At 37.8% G+C, this 21990-nt stretch overlaps 1 protein-coding gene across 1 annotated transcript in view; it reads left to right on the top strand.

Moving 5' to 3' along the window:
* Positions 1-21990, top strand: part of LOC131070176 (sm-like protein LSM36B) — a 66395-nt gene that overhangs the window by 14371 nt on the left and 30034 nt on the right. Inside the window, exon 3 of the mRNA XM_058005713.2 lies at positions 21743-21884. Within this exon, the coding sequence (XP_057861696.1) occupies positions 21782-21884 (103 nt within the window). The 5' untranslated portion in view covers positions 21743-21781. The remainder of the gene's footprint in view (positions 1-21742; positions 21885-21990) is intronic.

The following is a 21990-nucleotide window of genomic DNA, read 5'->3' as shown; positions in this document are numbered from 1 at the left end:
TATCCATCTTGTAATGCCGGTGTAGGATGACTTCAAACTTTAACATGCACACTTGTAAGTCATGAATACATACATAATTTATTCATGCACATCATAGAGTCTTTCCATGTCATCGATCACGCATATCCATCATTCATTGTCTTTACCTCAGTCTTCTCTCAAAGAAGAATGTAACATCATAATCTTCCATCTTGCACACAAGCAAGAAATGGAATAGACATAATCAGAATATTGTAGTCTTCCATCTTCCACACAAGCATAGAATGGAACTACATAACATAGTCTTCCAGCTCGCACACAAGCATAGACTGGATCCACCTTACATTGCCTGCAGAGGGTGGAGAGGATCTTTTCTACCATTTTACATTGCCCGCAGAGGTTGATACAACACAATGTATCACAGAGATTGAGACTCCCTCTCAACCAAGGCGGTGTTCTCCATAGCTCCAAGTCTATCTCAAGCTTCAAGAGACTTGGTGAGGACATTTGCAACATAGGATTGTCCTGCCATAAAACACTGAATTGTCAGGCATCAATATACAACCCTGATAATAAATCAAAATAGCACAACAAGAATTTTAAGAAATCACACTGCTTCTCTTGATGCAACACTTGCAACAATGTATTTATCTACAGTAATACTTAATGCCACTGAGGACTGTCCCTGTAGGTCCAAGAGATCGCAGTGGGTGAATGCTTGAAGAGTTTTCCTTGTCTGTAACACTTCTTGACCAATTTGAACTTAAGCAGCTTCAACCCATAATCAACTGTGCCTCGCAAGTATCTTATGATGTGCTTGGCTACAACACGATAAACATGTTTGGACAAGCTCATGAGCTGACTGAGAGCATTCACTGCAAGGCATATGTTTGGTCTAGTGTTAACTAGACACATCAGTGATCCAATCGATTGCCTGTACTCTGATGAATCTACAAAATCAGAGTTAGCTGTAGAAACACTTAACTTCTTTAAGTTAGATTCCATAGGAGTAGACATGGGTTTACAATCCATCATTCTAAATCTTTTAAAAAATAACAATAGTATACTTTCCTTGACTTAGAAAAATTTCGTTAGACCTTTGCCATACTTCCAGACCTAGAAAATAATGCATTAAACCTAAGTCCTTCATTTTAAATTCTGAAGCTAGTTCTTTCTTACATCTAATGATAAGTTCATCTTTACCAGTAAGAAATGAATCATCCACATATCGAACTATAATTAGCATTTCAACATTGGATGACTTAAAGTAGATGTTAGCATCATTTTACAAAATTCTAAACTTAACAAGTATTCTTTCATACCAAGCATGAGAGTCCTGTTTGAGGCCATATAGAGCTTTCTTCAATTTGCACACCTGAATCTCATAACCCCTTAAGATATACCAAAATAGCTGGAACTCCTTCTCAGCAGCAGCTGTGTCCAATCACAGCTTCCAAGGTACTTGAACTTCCTTTGAGTGTATGCCCATCCCAATAATTTCCCTTGAAGATTTAGTATGCCCTGTTTCAGAAGCATTCCAAGCCATTGAAAGATCCAATCAATTTCCTTTACTCCGGGATAGGAAATCATACTCTATGATGAAATTGAAAAAGGAACAAAATGCTTGACTCAAGAAAAGAATTACATGCTAATACTCATAATAAAAGGTAATCAACCAACATAGGTTAGAGTATACCAACTCAGAAGGAGACGCTCCTCCTTAACTTCTGCACAATCAATCTTTTATGTTAATCTCAAGGATCCTGTCCATCTATCTCTCAATAAGGTGGACCCATAGCACAATTGTTGAGATAAGATGGGGATAAATTCTATCAAGAGATTACACAGCAAGATTGCCAATAAATGTTATCGATAGAAAAGTCCTAAGAAATCAACAATACATTCTAACTTCTACTATGTAGGAAGGAGCATTATCATAACCAATTAACTGAAAGCAATCTGTCATGCAGTTATTTTAACAGATAACTTGACACATAATAAAACTGCATTTGCCACAGCATTTAATGACATGAGCTCAAATGCAATAAGTATGTTAACTTGGGATAACATAGGCACAAACTTGCTTGCAGACCTACAAGGATAAACACCTGTCACAGGGAACCTCACAACATGATTGGCCCAACACGGGTTAAATCAAGGAGAATATCTTTTTCCTTTCACACAACCCAACAAGGGTTTTACAAAACTAAGTAAACACAAAAGCAAATGAAACCCTATGTAAACGAATTGACAAAGTTATTCAACGGGAATACTTAATCTTCGATTATCATAAAGTCTCTCATCACAATGTTAATAAAGAATAAAGGAAAATACACCTGTTCATGTTTAGATAACACTGACATTGGAACCGAAAGCTTCCCCAAAAGAAACTATCTTTGCAGTCTATCTTCAAAAGCCATAATTCACAATCTCCTCTTGATATGCCTTAGCACAGTCAGCTAGGGTTTGAAGATTGGTGGGTATACAACTGATTTTGTTAGCAATACAAAATAGCAGTTGCATGACTAGTAGCAAATAAATCTACCATACTATCTGAGGTGGAGAACCCAGTGAGGTATCCTATCACCATTTTCCCTAATCATGCCATCCTTGTCCTATGCCTCATGATTTACACATCAATTCATTATGATGAAGAGTAGGAGGGCTGTCACAGTAGGATGCCCTGGAAGTCCATCCTTCATAGGCCCAAACGTACCCCTTTGGCCTCATGGGACTCCCCGGTCTTATACCATGAGGTGGCATGCCTAGAAGGTGACCCCATCACCATTTTCCTCTAACTGTCACTTCTCTTCCTCTATCATAAAATTAATACTCAAAATACCAACAGTAATATCTCATAATTCAGATTTATTTTAGCAGGTATGAACATAATATACTGTTTAACAAGGATATCCAGAACGACAATATTCAATTAAAATATACAGAATACAATATAATGAATATGCAGAAATATACAGATACCCTTATGCAGAAATGGTCATCAATTAGATGTATGTGTACAGGAAACGATATCACTGGAGTTCAACCCAATTCTGCTGAGAGAGATGTAGAAATCTGAATCTTATTATGTCTCCTTGGGCGCTGGAATGGTGTCTTATATCCTACCTCAAATGATGAGAGGTTGTTCTTCTTCTCAAGAGTTCGTTTCATTTGTGAGAAGACACCTCTTTTTTTTTGTTTATCACTCGAATCTCCACAATGAATTAAAGAATGACTCCTTGATGAGGACCCGATGATGCCCGCTAACTTCACCCTTGTTATTATCTTAATAAAAGACGAACAGCAACTTGAAGGTAAGAGCTTACTGAAATCTGAGGGTTAGAGTAACCTTGGCTCTGATACCATGTAATTTTAAACCCTAGGTATGTTAATCAGGTTTATATAATTGATTATGCCCTAGGTTGTAATAAGATTTGCAGTATTTTAATAAGCCAACATAAATTAATTATGCCCTAGATTGTAATCAGATTTGCATTATTTAATAAGCCAACATAAATCAGAAATAAAACAGTAGACAAACAAGCATACCCTGGGAAAACCTCTAAGGAGGAAAAACCCAGCATGAAAGACCCACAGGTTAGATTATATATTCTCCTCTAAATCATAAGTACAATACTTAGCTTGAATCTGATCTTCACATATTAGATCTGTCCCTTTGCATGCTTCAAAACTTGCATCAAAATCCACTATGTCCTCTTGGACAATTTCGCACCAATCTGGATAGGTTCGCACTCTTCCTTGAAGTTAAGTTTGCACCCTTCTTGAAGAATTCACACAGCAAAGCTAATTCGCATTTGTATGAGATTCGAACTTTATGATTATTGACTTGCAAATGTCTCTTATTTATACACATTGAAATCTTTGATTGCAAGTCGGCCTCCTTTGGTTTTTGGCGCTAATTTAATTAGGTGGCGTGTGTTTAGGATTGGGCTGGGCATATATTAGAGTCACGTTACCCTAGGATAGGGCCCGGACCTAAAGGGGGTTCGGATGTTGCCTTAAGGCAATCCAAACCCATACATAACCCTAGTTACAAACAACAAGATGGCGTCATTGACCAACTTGATGTTGGAAGGCAGTCAGCGATTCAATGACAACCATTATAACACCTGGAAGCAGTGCATGCTGACAATCTTCGAATATTGCCGCCTAGATGATCTTGTCTTGGGAAAAGAATCTTGTCCTTCTGCAGCCGGAGCCAATCAAGACAAATTTGATGACCGCAATAGGGAAGCTGTCATGCTTCTTAAGTTCTCTGTCATAGATGACCAACTACCTTAGATTCCTTCTGGTCAATCAGCCTCAGAAATTTGGAAGCATCTGAAGGAGTTGCATGAGACATCCGACAAAAGCCGAGCGTTCTTTCTAAAGAACTAGTTGTTCTCCATCATGATGGATGAACGCATGTCCTTACAGGAGCATCTCACAAAGATAAAGGACATTCGAGATCAGCTTGAAGCTATTGGTTGGAAAATGGAGGAAGAGGATATGGTAGTCATAACCCTCAAAAGTCTACCAAAATCCTACGAGCACTTCATAGAGACTCAACATTACGTCTATGAATGTTGATATGAAATTTCCAGAGTTACGCACCAAACTTCTACAGCAGGATCGCTGTAAACAACAGTTTGGTAGCGGTGCCACTTCATCCTCCTTTGAGCAAGCATTTGCAGCCAAATCCTTTCACAAGGATAAAGGCAAATTTCAGTCATCTCAGTTCTCTCAGTCGAAGGGCTCTAGTCAATCACAAGAAGGCTCGAAAAAGAAGAAGGTTCAATACAATTATTGTCACAAATATGGCCATTTGATTAAGGATTGTCGCACTCGGATAGCTTCCGAACAGCGGAAGCAAGGAGGGTCTCAGCCTAAAGCCAATGTCACTGAGCACACAGAGCTGAAAGAGTCTGCCTTTTACGCCTTCATGGCTAAAAGACCTGCAGACCATGTGAAATCTTCTGCTTGGTATATTGATTCTGGTGCTTCTCGGCATTTCACTCACAGGCGTGATTGGTTTACAAAATTCACTCCCTATACCGATTCAGTTATTTTTGGAGGAGGTGAGGAGTACACCGTTGTCGGCAAGGGCAACGTTCAGATACAGTCTGGTGGGAGGAATCTCATAGTCTTCAATGTGTACTACATTCTTGGCATGGAATTGAACCTTCTCTACATGAGTTAGATTATGCGGCATTCTCCTCAGCTTGATGTCATCTTCAGTGCACAAAGTGTTCTATTGTGGATTGTGCGACATGCACTACGATTGCTGTTGGTATTGAGGATCATGGTCTTTATAGACTTGTGGATACATGTGATTCTCTTGAGCATGCCTTCGCAGCAAAATCCTCCTCTATCTCTCGTCTATGGCATCAGCGATATGGTCACCTGAATATTCATTATCTTGCTTAGCTTGTTCGGGAAGATTTAGTACATGGTTTACTTGAAATTCAAACTCAGAATCAGTGAGTTTGTGACTCTTGTCAAACTGGGAAGCAACACAGGACACCGTTCAAGGATGGTGACTCATGGTGAGCATCTAAGGTATTGCAGCTGGTCCATGCTCATGTATGTGGTCCAATGAAATACTACTTCTGTTATTGGGTGCAGGTATTTCTTACTTTTTGTTGATGATTATAGTCGTAAGATGTGGGTGTACTTTCTTAGACAGAAATCAGATGTGTTTCGTGTATTTCAGAAATTTAAGGCCTTGGTAGAAAAAGAGTCTGGTTGTTCTATTATTACTCTTAGGTTTGATAATGGGGGGGAGTTTTGTTCTACTGCTTTCTCCACTTTCTGTGATACACGTGGCATAAAATGTCAATTAACCACACCATACACCCTCAGCAGAACGACGTTATAGAACGTCGTAACCGCATCGTTATAGAAATGGCTAGGTCTATGTTGGAACACAAAAATGTTCCTAAGAAGTATCGGGTAGAGGCAATGTTTATTGCAATCTATCTCCTTAATAGGTCTCCCACTCATGCTGTTAAAGGGAAGACTCCTGAGGAAGCTTGGACTGGTCGCAAACCCAGGATCAATCATTTGAAAGTTTTTGGCTCTCTTGCATATGTTTGGATTCCAGATGCGAAGCACTCTAAGTTGGATTCCAAGAATCAGAAGCTTATGTTTACAGGATACAGTGACAACCATAAGGCCTACCGGTTGATTGATGTAGACATTGATTGTCTCATCTTTAGTCGCGATGTTGTCTTTGATGAAGATCGAGGACCATTTCAGCTTTCCTCCTTTGAGCAAAATTCTGAGGATCCGCCTTTGAAGGCTTCTGATTTAGGTGTTCGTCTTCCATTTGGTTCACCTGATGCAGATTCTGTATTTGATGATGCACTACCTGAATTTCATTCAGATGATGCTAATCTTCCACCTGTTCTAGATCCTCTTCCACCTCTAGTTCTAGTTATTCCTCCTCCATCTGATGTTGGCACATCTACTCTTCGGCCTAAGTGGTGGGCTAAGACCATCAGTGATCTTTGTCCTGATGAGCTCATTGAGGGTAGATCTTCCAGAATAAGGGCAAGCAGCCAAATACAGTTAACTTTGCTCTCATGGCCAACATTCATAGCATTAATGAGCCTCAGACTTATACCGAAGCAAAAGGGATTCCAGAGTGGGAACATGCAATGGATGCAGAATACCAAAGCCTTCTGAAGAACAACACCTGGGTTCTCTCTGATCTTCCTCCAAGGAAGAAACCCATTAGTTGCAAATGGGTCTATAAGGTGAAGTATCATGCAGATGGTACCTTAGATAAATACAAGGCCAGATTAGTTGCTTGAGGATTCACACAGTGGGAGGGCATTGATTATGAGGAGACATTTGCTCCTACTGCCAAGATGAATACCATTCGTCTTCTTCTCACTATTGCAACTCAGTTTCGATGGAAAGTCCATTAGATGGATGTTAAGAGTGCCTTCTTCAACGGTGAATTGCAGGAAGAAGTCTACATGACACAGCCTCCTGGTTTCAAGGTTGTCAGCAAAGAACATCAAGTATGTAGACTCGTTAAAGCACTCTATGACTTAAACAAGCACCTCGAGCATGGTACATTAAGATTGATCAGTACTTGGTTGCTCATAGTTTTCAGCATTGCCCTTCAGACAGTAATCTGTATATCAAACACTCTGGTGATGATATTTTCTTTCTTGTTGTCTATGTGGATGACTTAATCATTACTGGCAGTTCAGCACATTTGATTGCAGAAATCAAACAGGATCTGTGCAAGGATTTTGATATGATAGATTTGGGGCTTCTCCATTATTGTTTAGGTGTTGAGGTTTGGCAGACTGATGGTAGCATTTTTATTTCTCAGTTTAAGTATGCCAGGAAATTGCTTGACAGGTTTTGAATGCAGGATTGCAAACTTGCTTTCACACCTATGGAGATTGGCTTGAAGTTGTCAGCCAAGTCTGATTTTCCTCCTGTAGATGTGTTGACGTGTATTTTGTACACAATCAAACACAGAATAAAATACCCAAGGGTACCTTATCCTCTCTTGAATAAAGCCTCTGATTGCTGAAGATATCGCGAAAAAGAATCAATCAGGATGACTCCAAGGTTCTTGTATGTAGGGTCTCTACGTGTGGATAAGCTCTCTGTGGTATGATGTGATTTGCTGGAATCACAAGGGGACTTACATTTGATGATTGAACGTCTGATCTGCTTTGAATATTGCTGGAACACAGGATTTTCACTAGCTTAGATTTGAAAAAAGGAAAAAAGATGAGGGCGAGGAAAGAATCTAATCCTAATACTAAGAATGTAAGAGCAATGAATGATCTTTGATGAAATTCTAACTAAGTCTTGTTTTGACATCGCAGGACCATCTCCACAAGGTTAGTGCGATCTTCGAAGGAAAGCTTTATGATGTTCAAATCATCACTGCAGGCATAGACACCATCAAGCTGATGCATATCAATGAAGAAGCAACAATTGAAGGTAAGCTTAAGCTGAATGATTCCAGTTGACTACGCAAGGCAAGTCTGCAATCAACAAACTGCTAGTAGTATGGATATACGAATTTCACCATCAATCAAGCACATTTCTTCCACTCATCTAATAACATGAAATCAAATATGAGAAGTATAAAGACTATGCAAATTGTCGAATCGACCCATAAATTTCACCATTTCTTCAATGAAGTTTTACAAGTCTCTTACAACAACATCTTGGCAACAATCTTTGCCTTCTCTCTCTACTCTACTTTAATTGCTATTCTATCAACTAGCTAATCACCTTCTAACTACTTTCTATCTATCTTCTATTAACTGCTTCCAACTCCTATTCTATTCTCTCTACAAATGAAATGCCAGGGCTTATATAGTGCCCTCAATACAATTCAATGGCTAAGATCAATTCGAGATCAATGGCCAAGATTTTACAATGAAAACCCTAATTAGGGTTTGTTACAACCATTACATAACATTTAATGCTTGACCAATGAAATAATTGTATTGCTTGGACACATGTCCTCTCTGGAAAAATCGACCAATGGATAGCCGGGGTAGGTACATCGGAGTTTGTGCGACCTTCCATGAGTTAGGTACATTGAATCTGGACATGCTGAGGTGGACCACACTGACTGGAGAAGTGATGACTAGGATGCCACCTCGTCCGACACTTGTAACTTGGTAAATATTCAACTTGATGTTGTTGAGAAGCTAGCTTTAATTGATTCATCTGGAACTATCTGCTTCTTCAACGAACCCTTGCTCTGACTTCTTGTGTCCTTGATGTGCAGGATGATTGATGTACCTCGCCTTGGAATACTGGATTGGAGAAGGTCGCCCTTGTCGATGCTAGGCTGGATCGAAGAAGGTCGTCCTTGTCCTTGCTTGATCGTCCTTGATCTGGCTTGATTTTCCTTGATGAGAACCTGCCGACTTGTAGATCCTCCGGGCTTTGGAGTCGCCATCTTGATACCTACACAACATTTCAAAATTAGTTATATATCTTGAAATCTAAAAATTAAACTTTAAAAGGAAGATTCAAGCTTTTAATTAGGAAACTTCATGATAAATCTTGAGTTATCATTTCCTAATTAACCATGCAATACTTAGACTTTTCTAAAAAAATGTCTAAAAAATCAAAACTTGAACAAGGGTGTCAAGATGATTTCGCCATACCTCCTCTTGAGTTTTAATTCTAAAAAATGATGCAAAAATAGGAGAATTCGCTAGGCAAAATGTAGATCAAGACTCCCTTTAGCAAAATGCGCCCCCTTTAGTCTTCACAAGCATCAACTCCACCACCTTTAGTCTTCAACACTTGAGGAAAATTCGCTCCAAATAGGCCAGCTTTCGCACTTCTTCTTTGCCCTCCAAATCGCACTTTGAAATAATGAGTGAATGATTTGGATAATGAAAAAACACACCCCAAATATATAGAGTGCTCACCATTTCATTTCCCATAGGCCGACTTGGCAAAATAGGCCAAAAAATAAATAAATTTGCAAAAACAAGAGGCCGACCTAATAAAATGGGCAAAAATAATACCTCAAAGCGCTCCATTTTCAATTTTAATTTAATAAAAATTAATTTTAAATGCCTTTATAATTAAAAATTTCGATTTTTCTAAGGCTCAAAAATTAATTATTAAATGCTATGCGCTTTTATTAAATACCAATTTAATTTTAAAAATATTTTGGAGTTTTAGCGAAATTGGCATTTAACGCGATTTGGAGGATATTGGCACCTAGGCATGGTAAAAAATATCAATTTGTTAGTAACCTCGCTCTGGTCCCTTGGAGAGGGACAGGGGCGCTCTTTCATGTTTTAGCCTTGTATTCCTTGCTTTTACGTTCAAAACCTCATCCTTGGCGTCCAAAATGGCATTGTTATTGGGAACTTTGAGTTTAATTCATTCGTTCTTCAGGAGGAGCGTACCTTAAGACATTTTCGCCCTGGTCCCTTGGTGAGGGACAAGAGCGATCTCACCCTTTGTCCTTGGTCCTTATCTTTCAAACCGCCAATTCAAGTTTGGAGGTAAACAATGATCCCTTTCGTCCCTTCAGTGCATGTTCAACTCGTTTTCTCAAGGCAAAATAGACTCTCCAAAGATTTTCGCCCTGGTCCCTTGGTGAAGGACAGGAGCGATTTTTACATTTGAGCCTAAGATTGTCGATTCTTGGGGGCAATTCCTTGTTCATCATCTTTCGAAAGACATTTCTCACTTTGCACAACCTTGTCTTGGCGTGATTCTGGAGGGGAATTATTGGTTTTATAAGAAATCGCTCTAGTCCCTTGGTGAAGGACAGGAGCGCCTTGGCAATTATGAGCTCACTTATGTTTTGCTAATTTTCAAAATTATCTTCAATGGACCGATTATGCCTCCCTTCATTCATTTCAAACATGAAACTTGCTTTACCTTTGCCAGAAATTTGTCTTGCGAGAAAATCGCTCTAGTCCCTTGGAGAGGGACAGGAGCGCCTATTGCCATTTGGGTTGATTCTCTTTTTTGTAGCCTACTCAAGTTATATTCAACGGGCAAAACATACTTCCCTTGACCTCTTCAAATCGCGAAATCACTTAAATCTTGCAAGGATAATGCAAATTTGGAATTCAAGCTCCAGTCCTTCAGTGAGGGACAGGAGCGATTTTGCAAATCCAAGCTTATCCGTCCTTTGTTAGCCTTCCAAATTATATTCAATGGATAAATCATGTTTTCCTTGGTCTCTTCAAATCATAAAATTGTCTTGATCTTGCAAGAACAGTGCAAATTTGAAATTCAAGCTCCGGTCCTTCAGTGAGGGACAGGAGCGAATTTTGCCCTCTAGGCCAAATCTTTTCACTTTTCATCTCGAAATTCCTTTGCTAGGGGAGATTTCACCTTACTTCATGCTATGAATAAAAGTTAATGTCCAAAAAAGGTCTAAAATTGTGCATATAAAGAAAATTGCTCTGGTCCCTTGGTGAGGGACAGGAGCGCTTTTACCTTTGTAGACAAAAACTCCATCATTTCATTGTCTTTGATCAAGTCTGGACGTTCTATCATGCTCATTTCGTCCTCCACCATGCCTTTGATGTTCCAATTTGACCAAACAAGGTCAGGAATGACTCAAATAAGCCTTTTCGCCCTGGACCCTTGGTGAGGGACAGGAGCGCTTTGCCTTGGTCCCTTCGAGAGGGACAGGAGCGAAATTCGCTCTGGATCCTCAGTGAAGGACAAGAGCGTTTTTTGACTTTTTGAACTCTCTATCAGGATAATTTTTATGGAATATAACATTTAAGTATAAGTGACTTTAAGTTATATTCCATATATGCTTTCAGGATGTTTGAGAGTGGTTTCAGACCTCCAGGAGTTATATTGCAAAATCTAGTTTTTTGAGGTTTTTCAGTTTCCGGACTTAGTCAAATTTCAGGATTAGGACTTTTAGACTTAGCCAAATTTCAAGATCAGGACATCACTCAAGCCGGACTTGCTATCCTATTGATCTCCCCGACAGCACTCAAAATGCAAAGGCTAACTAACAAAACCCTAAAAGACCTAAAAAGAACAAACCCTAAAAAGCAAAAAAAACAGGGGTCCCCATTTGCAATGGGGCGATGTGTGAAAACGTCACAACAAGATGAAACTCAATTCAGGCAACTAGTGGGCAGTCTCATCTATCTTACTGCTACTAAACCCGATCTCAGTTTTGCAGTGAGCTACATTTCACGCTTCATGACAGCCCCCAAGGCTGATCATTGGGTAGCAACAAAGCATGTGCTGCGTTATGTGAAAGGCACCTCTGATTATGGACTTCTTTACACTAGGAGTCATGATCCTAGACTCAGTGGGTTCACAGATTCAAATTGGGTAGGCTTGGTTGATGACATGAAATCAACCTCTGGATATGTGTTCAGTTTGGGATCCGGTGCAGTCACTTGGACTAGTAAGAAGCAGCTGGTAGTGGCTCTCTCCTCGACAGAAGTAGAATATTGGGGAGCAGTTAAGGCAGCTTGTGAGGCAGTTTGGCTTCGTTGGATGCTTGTGGATATGCAAATATCTTAAGCAGGTCCGACTCCCTTGTTCTTTGACAATCAGGGAGTTCTCAAACTTGCCAAGAATCCAGTCTTCCATGAAAGAACCAAACCTATAGAGCTTCATTGTCATTACATTCGACAGTTGGTTGAAGATGGATCCATTCAGTTGCTGTATGTTCCTACAGCGGAGCAGCAAGCCGATATTCTCACCAAGCCCCTCAGTCCAGATTAGTTTGTAAAATTCAGGGTGTCTATTGGTGTAGTTGATAGATTGAGCATTAAGGGAGGGTATTAATATTATATTTTCTTGAGTTATTAATGCTCAATAATGTAATAAATTGTAATTTTAGTTTCTTATTAGAAACTTTCTATTTTGTATTTCTTTGTAATTCTTTATAATGATCTTCATGATCATTCATAAATACAACAATCATTTTTTACCAAATTACTTTTCGTAATACAAATTACCTAGAAGGACCTCCATTCCATGAAATAAATCACAAAACTTGTGTCTCAAAAGTGCCACTATTAGTCTCTTTGTCCTGTTGCTTTGCTCCTTTGTTATGGCCATCTAGTCTGATGATTAAATCTTGACCAATTGAGTGTTTCACATGACTTCCTTGCAATGATTTTTTTGTGTGGTGGTGAAGGTTATAATATATGAGTTACTCTCTTTTCTAGAACATGTTTTTATAGAGCAATTACGCTCACATCCATTTTTAGTGCATTTTAGGTCAAACTCTATTGGCAACATTTGTTTCATTTCCCATGCAATGAAGCATAATTGTTACTAATCTTTTTACATAAAAATATTTCAATTCAACAATGTGAAAATGATTGTAAGTAATAAGTGTAAAGCTAGGAAGATTCTTGGTAATATCTTTCTTGATGTGATGCTTTGTTATATCATAGGAGGCCTTATATTCCCTTATGTTTTTCCAGCCGAAACACAATTGTTTTGTCATTAGCTATGTCGGGGACATCTGTATTCACAAATGTTGGGTCTTCCATCGACCTTCCATTGATGCACTCTATATTGTGCACTTATTTTAGTGTCCCTGGCCCAATCATGTTTTAGGATGCACTTTCCTTGCACTCGAGTGTTAATTCCCTCACAAAGATTTGCCAAAGGGATGAGGAAAAGGAATGCAGCTGTAGATTAAGGAATAATCATTATGGCAGTGTAGGTTTGCAAAACTGCAGCAAAAGTAATGGAAAAAAAAGTAGTTGCATGCTAATATCAAAATGGTAATGGAATAAGCTACAGTTGTATGTTCACTGGAAGAGGAAATCTTGACATTTTTTTCACTTTGGAAGATAGTTTTAAAATCAGGGACACTATCGTGATCGTGTTGGAGACCAGGTTTCTACTGTGATCACTTAAGCATCCAAGTGGGCAAAAACTTTATATTAAGTAGGGAATGGATGCAATTCAAGTAGGAGGTTCAATTTGGCATATTGATGAGGGTAATGGGTCTAAGAAATATGCTAAGAAATATGCTGAATGAGTCTTAAAACATACAACAGAAGTGGATACAAAAAAGTCTGCACAGTGGAAATTGCGAAGTAAGCAATTTTTGACACTAGAACCATAACAACAAATGGATCAGTAGTGCTTGGCAATTTAGATGTCGTTTGATGTTGATGCAACTTCTCTCTTTTCATTAATATTGTGATGATGGTTCATTTCATTCCTATACCTGTAAGTTTATTCCTATTGATCATCCAAAAGGGAATAACTTATAATTTTGAGAATCTTATAACCTCTCAAAGAACCCTTCTAAGAGCTCGATCAAACAAAAATGTAACATCTATGACATTTTCCTGGAAAACATGAACTCAATTTTTTGCTAACAAGCGTTTCCTTAAAACTTATGTTTCATCTGCAAATTGCTTGTAGGGAGATGAAGTTTGTGGCAAAGCATCGGTCACATTTTTGTGTATGTAATATGTATTCATAAAGTTTATGATGCATGCACAACTCTAAATATATTTAGTGATGGACTTGTGTCACATACATATGTTTTCAATCTCTTAATTTTGAAAAATCCTACCCATTTGACCCGATAGGTCATAAAGCTGTTTGACATTTTTTTTATGTTAGATAATGTGTCAATTGTTTTGAGCAACACTGTATCCTTGGGATGATGGATGAGTGCTTGCTGAATGTGCCTGAGAGCTACATTGTTTTTCAAGTAATGTGATAATATCCTACACAACATCATCAAAACCATTTCTACTATAGCCCCAGAATTAAGGGCTTTGAAATCTGCATCCCAAACAGTTGAAGATATTCAGATTCAAAAATATTTCTTTTAGAGCTTCAGAAATGTTGTTGATGATTACTTGTTTCTAATATTTGGTCTTGAAGGTATCTTGTTATAGGTTTGGTTTTATGGCCTGACATTCAAATTATAGATCAATGTGTTATATAAAACATGGTTTGGAAACTTGCAACTTGGTATAACTAGGCAAATCCAATTTTGACTCAATTCAGTGACTCAACCAAAAACTTGGTTTACATGAGTTTATCCTACAGATTCACCATGAGTTTGGAACTTGCTGGCCAGTAAATGGGTGAATTTCTTGGCTGTGAACTTTTTTTATGTGTCCTGTGAGTTGTCTGTGAGTTTGAAAACTATGGTATAAAATTTAAATGTTACTGCCATGAAAAGTATCATAACATGATAATGGACTATTTTAATTAAACAATGTTATAGCTTCTGAGGCTTATTAGTTTCTTAGTCCAAAATATTGAGAGTGTTGAGAGTAACTGCTAATTCTCTAAATCCACAACGGTCTGCTGTGAAAGTCTTTCCAAGTCTCAGTCTCACCTGCTTGAAGAAATAGTGAATGGTGAATGTAGAAATGTTGACAAGGTATAATGTCCCCACTTTGAAATATAATTTAACAATAAATGAGAATAATAAAATAAAAATACAAAAGAATAAAAATAAAAATAAAATATAAAAGAATATAATAAAAAATTGATTAAAGTTAATGAATGGTCAAAAGGCATGAAATGATAAGTTGTGACTCGCCCAAAATATAAGGTATAAAAGGGAGGAGAGAATTCTTTGGAAGAGGGGATAATTTGGGAGTCAGAAATGCATATCTGATTGTGAAAGGTTGTGTCCCTTTCAAAGGGCAGAAATAATGAAGAGTTGCACTCTTTCAAAGTGTGCTAATGGTGAAAGGGTGTGTCCCTTTGCAAAGGACATACATGATGAAGAGGCGTAACCTCTCCCTCACATTGAGAGATATATAGGAAAGGAATCAAAAGCATCCAGGGATATCACCATGGATCAGGTCAGATCAAAACTGTTATTAAGTTACAGGCAGTAACACCCTGTTCTTGGTGGTATGCATGGGGATGTGTTTAATATGTATGCTTAATATATAAAGCCTGATAGTGTTCTTACGCAGTATTTAATAGTGCTATTAATATGGACTGCAATATGTATGACAGTCATACTTAATTTCATATATATATTCATAATACATAAGAAATTAGTATACTTATAGTGCAAATCATGTTATTACTGTCAGTATTTAAGAAGATGGTAATGAGATGTTCCAAAGAGGGGCAGTCTAAATCCAAGTAATAGGTTAAGTCCCGAGATAGGGTGGGGATCAGCGACCCATAAGCCTTGAGGGTATAAACCCAAGATAGGTAACCCATGTAGTTGGTCTCTAAGCGCACGAAATGATACCAAAGCGCTTAGAGACCAACTTGGCATAACTATGTAGTTGGTCTCTAAGCGCTTTGGTAACATACGTGAACTTTTCTGTCTTTTGTGTTTCTACTTCTATTCTCGATCATTTCCGTTATAGAAAGAGATTGTCTTGTAATTTTTTATATAAGGAGTATTCCTCTCCTTAATCAATTACAAGATCGAATTATCATTTCAGCTTTGTCCAAATTTGGAAGTAAATTGGGATTTTTGTCCAAAATGTCCATCATAAAAATTCTGAAAAATATTTTTTGACCTATCCTTTACTGTTTTACTGAGAAATAGTTAAGCTATCTTCTTAATGCACTTACAATGAAATAAACCACATATATAATAAATACAGATCGGAATGTACACTAATTTGATTTAAAATAATAAGTGTGAGAGCTGAGAATGAAAACTGGAAATGAAATGAAGCTACAAAAAAGAAAATGAGAATCCGAGTAGAAGCTTATGATATATTTCAAATTTGAGACTGAAAATGGGATTTGGAGCTTGGAAAATGGGTTCCTGTTGATTTTCAGTCAAATAAGAGCAATTTTAAAACCCAACCGTATTGCTCGACACACTGGGTGTTGCTGCCTGATAGGGGTGTCAATAGCTGAGGTTCTGGTGGCCTTTAAACTTTCAGAAATTACATGCCAAAAATCTCTGATGACTATTCCACTTGCAAAGTATGAAAAGATGCTTTGATGCAGAAATGCTAATCAACTGAAGTCAGAAAAATGAGGTTTGTGCTTGTATTAGACCGTCTCAGTCAGTATCCTATTTGACCTCTTTTAACTTTAACACAACATTGGAAAAGATTTGAGTGTGTGTACCCTAGTGATAGTGTAAATGATGGTGTATGTAGAAATGGATGCCTAAAATGCAAACCTAGGGGTTGATCTAATCTATGGTGGTGTGTGAATGTGTTGGAGGACAAGTGGGTGATGTGGATCACAGTAATAGGGAAATTGGAGAGGAATAGGAAGGCAAAAGGCTCCAAATCAGAAATAAAATAAAAGATCAATGGTTTGAAAGAGGGAAGTGGAAGGATCAAAGGAGAGAGGCATACATGGAGGAGATAGATCACAACAAAATTATGGCTTAAGTGGCTCTAGGGGCTCCCAATCTGCAATCTTCAGTGTTGCACAAAAATGGAGTTCTGTTGATCACTTGGAAGTGTATGGATGCTTGTGAGAGTGGACGTGTTTTGTAATGTTTGACCTTACAAAGTGAGGTAAAAAAATAGGGTCAAAGGCGAAACTTTGTGAGATAACTCTCAAAAGGGCAAGGGTTAAAACAGTTGCTGAGAGTCAAAATAAAAAATGTGAACACAGACACAAGTTTTGGCCAATGCTAGCAAGAAATAAGTGCTCACGCTTCTAGGGCTCATTGAGGAGGGTTTTGTAAGGCCAGAAAAGAAGTTCACGCTTCATGTTTCTGTGACTGTCATAAAGGCCATAAAACAAGTAAAGTGACGCCTAAACATGACTAGGGGCATGGACAAAAGAAAGAGTGCAGAAATCAAATGTGAATGTGTCAAAGTAGGTAATTTTTGACCTTACATTTTGCTTACACTTTAGCTGACTGATGATACTACGTGAAGAAGAACACTGAAGTGCAGTGAAGTAAAACACATTGCATAAATTATTGAAATTTTTGTAAGGATACAGTAAAAAGGATATATAAGAGTGTTTTATTCTCTGTGTTCTCTTCATCTTTCCTTCATTTCGAGGAAAACACTTGAATCATGCAAAATAGTAAACACTCAAGCAAATATAAAAGTAGGTACTGTAGGATAAGGAAAATTATGCTAAAAGAAACAGAAATGCCAATGCTGAAATGAAAAATACACACACACATCTCAGAACTAATCTATGTGTCTCTTGTAGCAGCACAAAGGAGAGGGAGGAAGAAGATCCATAAAAGATCACTTAAGTGCAAGTAGGAAGATACGAGCTGCAAAGTGGAATAGCTTCTTGGCAAAGGTCCAATCATATTGTAAAAGATAGAGATAGGTTGGTGATATTACCACTGAATAAATGGGTCAAGCCAGGCCAAAAAGATAAAAAGCAGTAAAGATGATGGCAATGTGTTTGCCATGCAAAGGAATAGGTGAGATTCAAAATATGGTAAATTGATAAAAATAATGACTATGTGGTCACCACCTGACGATATGCATTCGCGACCCAAATGTAAAGGAGGCTGGGCTAGAACAAATGGTAGCACTGGAATGATCATTGCATAAATTCCCTCCTCCTTCCCCTTTAATTAATTGACTAAAGGGGGGAAACTATTCAATTTGCAGTGCAGAGAAGATTTTTTTTGCCAAGGTGTGGTAGATTGTAGAGACTAGAGAGAGTAGGGGGATGTACATGGAGATGTGGGAGTGGAACTTGGGCTCATGATTCATAACCCATTGTTGTTGTTGTTGTTGTTTGCCTTTAACTCTATGGGACAAATATATTTATTGGCCCCAAGATCCTCAACTAGATACATAATTAAAAATTGAATATGTCTAAAATGGTTGTATTTTAAAATTAACAAAGATTGATAGCAAGGTTACATGAGTGTGCATGTGTGAGGTGTGCAAGTTATGTGTATGAGGCAACCCATGTAGACCCTAAATTTGGGCCATTAGAAAAAAGGAAAAAAAAAAAGATAGCAACAAGAAGGGAAATTTTAAACATAAGGAACCCATGAAGTAAACATTAAAACATGTTTATTGTGATTAAGAGTGTAGATATATCAACTTTAGAACTCTCAACACACATTTATTATATTTTATTTTGAAAGTTAAGATCACATGCAATCAACAACGTGACTTTGTCAAACATGCATACAATGATTGAGTGTATATTTGTAGACTTCTAAACTCTGAACATTGTATCATACATAAAAAGCTAGACTAGAAGCTACAATATGACTTTGTTAGGGTTTGAAATTTTTTCTATATACGAATTTATAACTTTTAGACCATTAGTCAAAACTATTTTTATTGTATACTGTATATACATACAGTGTGTGGTTAGTTGCTATTTAGACATGCAAAATGTGCCTCAGTTACGGGTGAATCCCATATGCATCATATATGCAATTGGGGGTGCCTTAGTAGACATTGTGTGTTGATGGTTTCGCTGTGTGACTGTAGTTTGGCTGGGTGCACACACATACCTTTGATTATTAGTGACTCATTTTTCTTTTTATGAAGAAAAATATTATATGGATTACTGCCATAAAAGTAGCAAGGGCACATGCGAGGACCCACCTTTCAAAACCTAACTATAAGGATAAAAAAGGAATATTGCCTTGGGTCCATACAAGGCACCTGGTGCAATATTAAACAACAGTTTTTAGGACCCAAGCATGGTGTCTTAAGCTACATCAAAATGTAAAATATCAGCACATAAAACAGAAATCATGATTAATTGAAGAGATCCTCCTTAATCAAATCCATGGCATTAGAAGACTCAAGCAACAGGTCTCTTTGCTAGATCCACAGGTCCCACTAAGTCACTAGATGTAATAGGCTGCCCTATATGCAGTAGTTTCCTCTGTCAAGTTCCTCTTTGGGGTATTGCTTCAAACAGTTTGCTATCTTCAATAAGATTGGTTTTTGTATGTCACAAAGTTTAGTTGAACCTGGTGAGTTGTATGTCACAAAGTTTAGTTGAACCTGGTTTTTGTATGTCACAAAGTTTAGTTGAACCTGGCATTAGAAGACTCAAGCAACAGGTCTCTTTGCTAGATCCACAGGTCCCACTAAGTCACTAGATGTAATAGGCTGCCCTATATGCAGTAGTTTCCTCTGTCAAGTTCCTCTTTGGGGTATTGCTTCAAACAGTTTGCTATCTTCAATAAGATCGGTTTTTGTATGTCACAAAGTTTAGTTGAACCTGGTTTTTGTATGTCACAAAGTAGCAAGGGCACATGCGAGGGCCCACCTTTCAAAACCTAACTATAAGGATAAAAAAGGAATATTGCAGTAGTTCCCTCTGTCAAGTTCCTCTTTGGGGTATTGCATCAAACAGTTTGCTATCTTCAATAAGACTGAAAATAAACTCAAGAATATACACAGTGCCGACCCCAAAGAACATATGTCACTTAGTTATAAATAACAGTGAGAACTTACAACCATTTTAAATATGGATTGTTCAATTAATTTTGAACCAATGTTACATTCAACTCCAAGACATTCAATTTATTTAAACTTTTTGCAGACTACACTACAATTAGCACCAGCAGCAAATACATTTGTCACAGTTCTAGTTTAGCAATTGGAACCTGGTATTTTCTTTTCTGCGACAGCTTCAGCCTGCTAACCCTGCGACTTCACTGAGGATACACCCAGCACACAACACTCCACCACTAGCAATAAGGAGGGTGCTCAGGATGCAGCTTTCACTTCCAACACATAATATTCCCAGCAGTCTTAACGTCACCCTCCAAGAACACGGCCTGCATATTAAGTATTCACTGCTGTAACCACAGTTTACCCCACGTTTTTTGCAGGTCAGCCAACTGAGACCACCAGCGATTTCTGAGAGGGAGTCTTGATGTATTTCTGAGCTATCTGGAAATGATCTTCTTCACCGCTGCAATTGGAAACCCCTTCACCGAACTAAGGGTGCTTCACTTCCATATCGGCTGATATTATTTAGCCAATCCAAATTCATTTCGAACCTCCTTTCTAAATATTAAAGTATGCAACAACACAATCTTCAGTGCTGGAAACAATAAGTACCTGTATGCTGCGACTCTCAAACTGGAATAATTCGCCTAATGTCTCACAATACCAATTTGTTTTAAAATCTTCGAGACCTGGTCTTTCACAGGCGTGGAAAATGTCACACAAGAGGGTTTACGCCCTCCTATGCCTGAGATCCATCTCCAGATTTCTCCAGAAACCCAAACTTTCAGAAAATGCAATTCCCAAATTCCTCCAGCTGCATTAAATGCTCTTATTTATAACTTCATTTGGGCACAATTACCAATGCACCGTGAATGTGGGATAAATAACTTCCTTTTAAAATATCACTTACCTCTTAAGTGAATAAAATGTACCTTTTGAAAATAAAGTGACTTTATAAATCAATGTACTTTAATTTATTAGTCACTTTATTAATTTAAACAGTAAACTCCCTTTTTTCTCTGAAAATGACCCCTTTGAATAATATAATAATATTTTGACACTTAAGGTCACTGTTTTATTTGCCCAAGATTTAAAACTTTTCGTCCCGGTTTCAATGAGCTATAACACCAAGGTTGGAATTAAATATTTTAAGTAAATTTAAGCAACCTTAGTAAAATAACTCAAAAAACTTATTAATGCACCAAATTTGCGAAACCTTGTCATAATATGTTGGAATCAAATTCTGATCACACCACAGTGATATTGATGACGAATAATAGCAAACGAGGCTGATCGGGCGACTTACTAAGAATAGACAGCTTCTCCAAGATTCTTGGAGGCCAATCCAGAGGCCAAAAATCACTTCAGAAAGTGGCGTGTAACTCCAATAAACCAACTGAGCTCATCGGAAAGATCAGATTACTCATCTAAACAAGCTAAAGTGAACCCAAAGTGTTAGCTACTAAAGCTTGCTAGAGAACCTGAAAAATTGGGGACATTACACTAGAGCTTGGGAGCATAACAGGCTTAGCCTCCATAAGGTTGTCTCTAATACTAGTCACTTCTTCAATCATTCCATTTGTTCTCCTTTCAATGAGTAACCTAACTGCCAGTGGGAAAACGCCTACATAACCTGTATTGGGAATTTGAACACTACAACTAGACTTTGATGCCTATGCTATGCTTTAATTTGAAGGAATAATAGGGACACTTGTGAATCTGTGATTTATATGTACACTAAACAATAATTATTTATTACAATTATTAACTTGAATCTAAATCATTTAATTATGTTGCCATTATATTGATTGAGATCAATGCTCTTTCTTGCTCTGAACACATGAAAAAACCTTGAAATTAATGCTCTTTTGTTTACAGAAATTGGTCTTCTTGGTTGTATTGTTCTTTTGCAGGGTTTTTAAGGATTTGTTTAGCTCGATTTTTAAGGGAAGATGAGTGGAGGTGGTGGCTCTTTAAAGACCCCTGCAGATTTCCTCAAGTCTATTCGGGGCCGACCAGTGGTTGTTAAACTCAATTCAGGTGTAGATTACAGAGGTTAGTGTATCTTCTACTTTTTGATGCTTCATACAACATTTTGGATTTTTTTTTATTCTTTGGAATCCTAGAATATTGTTTTCGGTTCTCAATATGTGCTTTGGTT

The sequence above is a fragment of the Cryptomeria japonica genome, chromosome 4 (assembly GCF_030272615.1).
Source record: "Cryptomeria japonica chromosome 4, Sugi_1.0, whole genome shotgun sequence".
Lineage (NCBI taxonomy): Eukaryota > Viridiplantae > Streptophyta > Pinopsida > Cupressales > Cupressaceae > Cryptomeria > Cryptomeria japonica.
The sequence above is the reverse complement of the archived record's forward strand: the minus strand, read 5'-3'. Positions and strand labels throughout refer to the sequence as shown.